The 4,809-nt window shown below is 51.5% G+C and overlaps 1 gene segment (V, D, J or C); it reads left to right on the top strand.

The window, feature by feature from the left end:
* Window positions 1-4,306: 4,306 nt before the first annotated feature.
* The window catches only part of LOC100952808, a 7,844-nt gene continuing 7,341 nt past the window's right edge, over window positions 4,307-4,809 (top strand). Inside the window, 2 exon segments of the V gene segment in view lie at window positions 4,307-4,374; window positions 4,587-4,796. Coding sequence covers window positions 4,329-4,374; window positions 4,587-4,796 — 256 coding nt within the window.

Raw genomic sequence — 4,809 nt, 5'->3', positions numbered from 1 at the left:
TAAAAAAAAAAAAAAAGCAGAGCACAGGTTCATGAGATCAAAACTGTGTCCAGTCTACCTGGTTCCTGTTATTGAACCCCACACTGTCTTTTGTTATCACAGAGTCTGGGAGGAGAGGGCTCTGTTTTCCTTCATTCTGTCCCTGACACCCTGCCCTTGGGAGAGGATAAAGCCCTGGGAGCTGAGTGGTTCCCCTTCTCAGGGTGACATTTACTGATGTGTCAGGACAGCTCTGGGAGTGTGAGGACAGGGTCAGTCTGCTGATTCATGTGCAGAAGACCCGTGTCCCTGAGCCTCTCAGATCTGACCAGAGTCACACTCTGTGTGGCACAAACACCAGTTCGTGCCACCATTCACGGATGAATGCCACTCCTTATTTCTAACTTCTGAATTAAAGCTTTTCCAGCAAACACTGGACTAGGAATGGTCAGGAAGCCAGCACATGAGAAGGGTCCTGGGGCTCCCAGGGCTGCACTGAGCCTGTCCTTGTCACCCTGTGAGAAAAACCTTCCCAGTTCCCCAGGACGCTGTGCCACAGGCTGAGTGTCTCACATGTCTGTGACTCTGGTCTAGACACTTTACTTTAGGTCTCCTTGATAATTTGAAAATGTTCAGTGTAGAAATTTTTAGAGAAGAAAAAGAGAGACTTTCTGTAGGTCCCCTCCCATGACCGCTGATGTCTAATTTATGAGGAAAAAGGGGTGGTGACACAGAAAAACTTCCATTTCATGCCAGGTGACTTGAGCTATCCACGCGCCCTACTGTATTGACAGGATCCATGGGATCAGGCCAGGAACTCCAGGATCCTTCCAGAGATGCAGATGGCAAAATGCTTTTCTAGTTACTTCTGATAAAAGCCTCTTGATGGGTTTCTTATCAGCCCAAAGATTGCAGGGGTCTGGCCGCCCTCCCAGACCCTGCCCTGCCCCTGTCCAAGTGCAGCAGCACCCCCTACAGGCAGCTGGGAGAGCCCACAGGGACAAGCTTCTCCATCCAGGCTGGACAGGCTGGGTGAAGGTTTTCCCACACCTTCCTCCCCAGACCAGGCTGGTCCCAGTGTCCCGAGAACCTCTTGTCAGAGATCTAAGGGCTCCTGATCCTCCTTTTCTCAGACCCTGCTGAGTGGCCTTGAGATCATCGCTCCCTCTCAGACTTATCTCTTCTCTGTCCAGTACACTCCCCACATTCTGTGTTCTGGGTCACAGAACTGTTCAATTTCAGGGGAAGAAGTGATGGGTATCCACAGAGGATCCAAGGAAGCTGTCCCAGTACCTGAGGCCAAGGCAGCTGCACAGGTCTCCACAGGGAAAAAGGGAGCAGGAACTCCTCCCCCAGCTTGCCAGGCCCAGGGGAGTAAGGGAAGGGCTGGGTGGTTGTGCTGACCCCACGAGAGTCTCACCTGTCCCCATGCAGAGCACCATCCTGGAGGCCCTCATATGTTGTAAGCTCGTGTTAAAAGTAACTCACATATTACCTGGAAACCCCCTCCCCCCCATCACACTCAGTACACATCATTCCTGCTCCAAATCCTTCATGTATGCAAATGTCACCATGGGTCTGAGTTGGTCTGAATCCTAATTCCCCTCAGGTTGCCAGTGTCCCATCTGATCCACAAATTCACCAGGTTCTTCCCCACAGAGGGCTGACTGAGCTCTTCCCCTCACACATCCTGTGTCTTGAGCCTTTTCAAATTCCTAACAGCAGTTCCAGAGAAAAAGACCTCTTAACATGTCAGTACATCACAGCCTGTCTTCTATGTTCTATCTAACATCCTTATTAGTTATCTCAATCGAGTCAATAGCAAAATTTTTATGACTGGATTTATTTGTGTATGGTGAGAAATGCTGTTTTACTACAAGATCACACACATCCAATGCAGAGTTACAGAAACAGAGAAGCCTATTTCTCTTTGCAAAGCAAGTCAGAGGTAAGACCCGGATGGATTTCCGGATTCCAGCACTTCCACGAAGATCCAGCACCAGGATCTTCCTCTGTCACTATGATGTTGGCTTTGTTTTCAGTCCTGGTGGCACAAGTGTCAGGAGAGCTGCTGTAGCTCCAACCATCACACCTACATTAAAGAAGAAAGGAGCAGCAGAAATCCAGCAGGTTTCTTTCCTTCACAAGAGCAACGGTTCCCAGAGAAGAAACAGAAATGTGACCCTGACACCCACGGGCCATCCCTGGGCCACAGCCCATCCTGACTGTGAGAGACCTGGGTGGGCGGGTGGTGATATTATTAAATGCACATAGCAGACAGTGCTCAGGAAGAAGGTAGTGAGGACTGTCTGCTGTGTCTGCAAACCCAGTGTGTCTCCTACACAGAGCCGTAAAGAAGGAAAGAAACTCAAGAAGGCTGTGCCTTCATTATCATTTTTTTCTCAAAAATTTGGTAATTTCCTTGTCGATCTTGTCTGGAAGAAGCCCAAGTGCCCATCGACCCATGAATGAATCAATAAATTGTAGTATATGTGCACCATGGAATATTAGGCAGCCTTAAAGAAAGATGGAGACTTTACCTCTTACATGTTTACATGGATGGAGCTGGAACATATTCTTCTTAGCAAAGTATCTCCAGAATGGAAGAAAAAGTATCCAATGTACTCAGTCTTACTATGAGACCAATTTATAGTTTTCTTATGAAAGCTATAATCCAAGTATAGCCCAAGAAGAAGGGGAAAGGGGAGAGGGAGGGAAGGGGAGAGGAGAGGATGGGTGGAGGGAGGGTAATTGGTGGGACCACACCTACAGTGCATCTTACAAGGGTACATGTGAAATTTACTAGGTATAGAATGTAAATGTCTTAACACAATAACTAAGAAAATGCTGTGAAGGCTATGTCAACCAGTTTGATGAAAACATTTCAAATTGTATATAAAACCAGCACATTGTACCCCATGATGGCATTAATGTACACAGCTATGATTTAATAAAAAAAAAAAAAGAAGGAGGCTGTGTTTTGTTCATGCCGAATTCTCAGAATGAAAGTTGCCAGAGCAGAGTGGGTCTGGATGAACGTCCGCTGTGGGGATGGTCTACTGTGTGTTTGGTGCAGCCCCACAGGCACTGGTCATGGCCCTGAATCCACAGTCCCTGAGCACCGTGTGCCCAGTGCCAAGCCCTGGTATCTCCTGCAGGAACAACCATGCCCCAGACGCACACGCAGGGGGGCCTCAGCTGGGCCCTGACCCTTTCCCCTCCAAATGGTGAAGTTCATATATTCATAGGTAATTTGAGTCCCCATGCCTGTTCTGGAGGCAGCAGAAGTTGCATAGAGAAGAGGAACCCTCTCCTGGGGTAGCAGCCTGGGGATCAGGGATGCAGGGACCTGAGCAGCAGCTTGTGAATCTGCACCTGTGCCCAGGAGCCCCTTGAGCTGCAGCCGCCAGTGTGGGGCGGCCACCAGGGGGCGGCAGAGTCACCTGGTTCTAATCACAGGAGTCAGCCTTGCTCCCACTCGTCTTTCTCCTGCTTGATGTGAAGCACAGATTCCAGCTCCACGTCTCACATCAGGCTGCTCTGTAGCTTCCTATTTCTCTGGTCCAGGGACAAGGACTTCATTACCCCCACCCTGGGAGCCCCACGGAGGCTCAGTCTCTGTAGGTGCCAAGCTCCCCTAGAGCACTGGGAGCTGTCCATGACTTCCAGTACACACTGGGGACACCAAGGCCCAGGACGAGGACCTGCCTCAGGGCTCATACCAAGGGCAGGGACTTATAGATCCTGAGATGCTCTTGAACAGTGCATGTGAGCTGCTGGGTGACTCACACCTGTAATCTTCCCACAGTAGGAGGCAGAGAAGACAGAATGGTGGGAGCCCAGGGTTCCAGGCCCGGGGTTCCAGCCCGGGGTTCCACAGGTGACAGAGTGAGCTGCTGCCTCCAACAAAAACCCGTATGCTCATGAGAATCCAGCACTGTGAACAGGGCTGTAAGCTCAGGGTCAGGAATCTGAGTTAGGACCTGCAACTGCTGAGCTCTGTGTTGTCACCTGTGGAAAGGAATAAGGAGAATCAGGCAGTGTCACGTGTGAGCTCAGCATGGCCTGGAGAGAGACCTGAACATAGTTGTGGGTGGAGATATTGGCCCAGACTATGAGACCAGCTGATGGAAAAGACTCCTGGGTGTTAAGCTGGGTCTGCAGGTGCCGCTCCCCTACCCCGGGCCCCTGGGCTGAGCCTGTCTGGAAACCACAGAGCTCCTCAGGCAGCAGCCCCTGACTCAGGCTCATTTGCATCCTGGGCAGCTCTCTCCACCAGGAGATAAGACAGGCCTGGGAGGCACCTGCCCTGCCCGGGCCTCAGAAGCAGCATCAGGAGTGTCTCCACCATGGCCTGGACCCCTATCCTCCTGGGCCTCCTGGCTCACTGCACAGGTGCTGTCCCAGGGACCCCACCTGCCCAGCTCCTGGGATTAGGGACAAGCCTGGGCCTGAGTCTGAGCTGATCAGGGCCTTGGCTGTGGAGGGTAGGGGGTTCCTGAGTCTGCTGCAGGGTGAGGGGCCAGGGGCTGAGACCCCCACAATGTGGCACTGGTATTTTTGCTGTGAGGCCCCTGGTTTCAAGCCATTCATTTTTCTCCTTACAGGGTTCGTGGCCTCCTATGAGCTCACCCAGCCACCCTCAGTATCAGTGTCCCTGGGAGAGACAGCCAGGATCACCTGCGGGGGAAACAATATTGGCAGCAGCGTTGTGAATTGGTACCAGCAGAAGCCAGGCCAGTCCCCTGTGCTAATCATCTATGATGATAGCAACCGGCCCTCAGGGATCCCTGAGCGATTCTCAGGTTCCAACTCAGGGAACACGGCCAC

The sequence above is a fragment of the Otolemur garnettii genome, unplaced genomic scaffold (genome assembly GCF_000181295.1).
Source record: "Otolemur garnettii isolate 467f Iridium unplaced genomic scaffold, OtoGar3 scaffold00301, whole genome shotgun sequence".
In the NCBI taxonomy this organism is placed as follows: domain Eukaryota; kingdom Metazoa; phylum Chordata; class Mammalia; order Primates; family Galagidae; genus Otolemur; species Otolemur garnettii.
The sequence above is the reverse complement of the archived record's forward strand: the minus strand, read 5'-3'. Positions and strand labels throughout refer to the sequence as shown.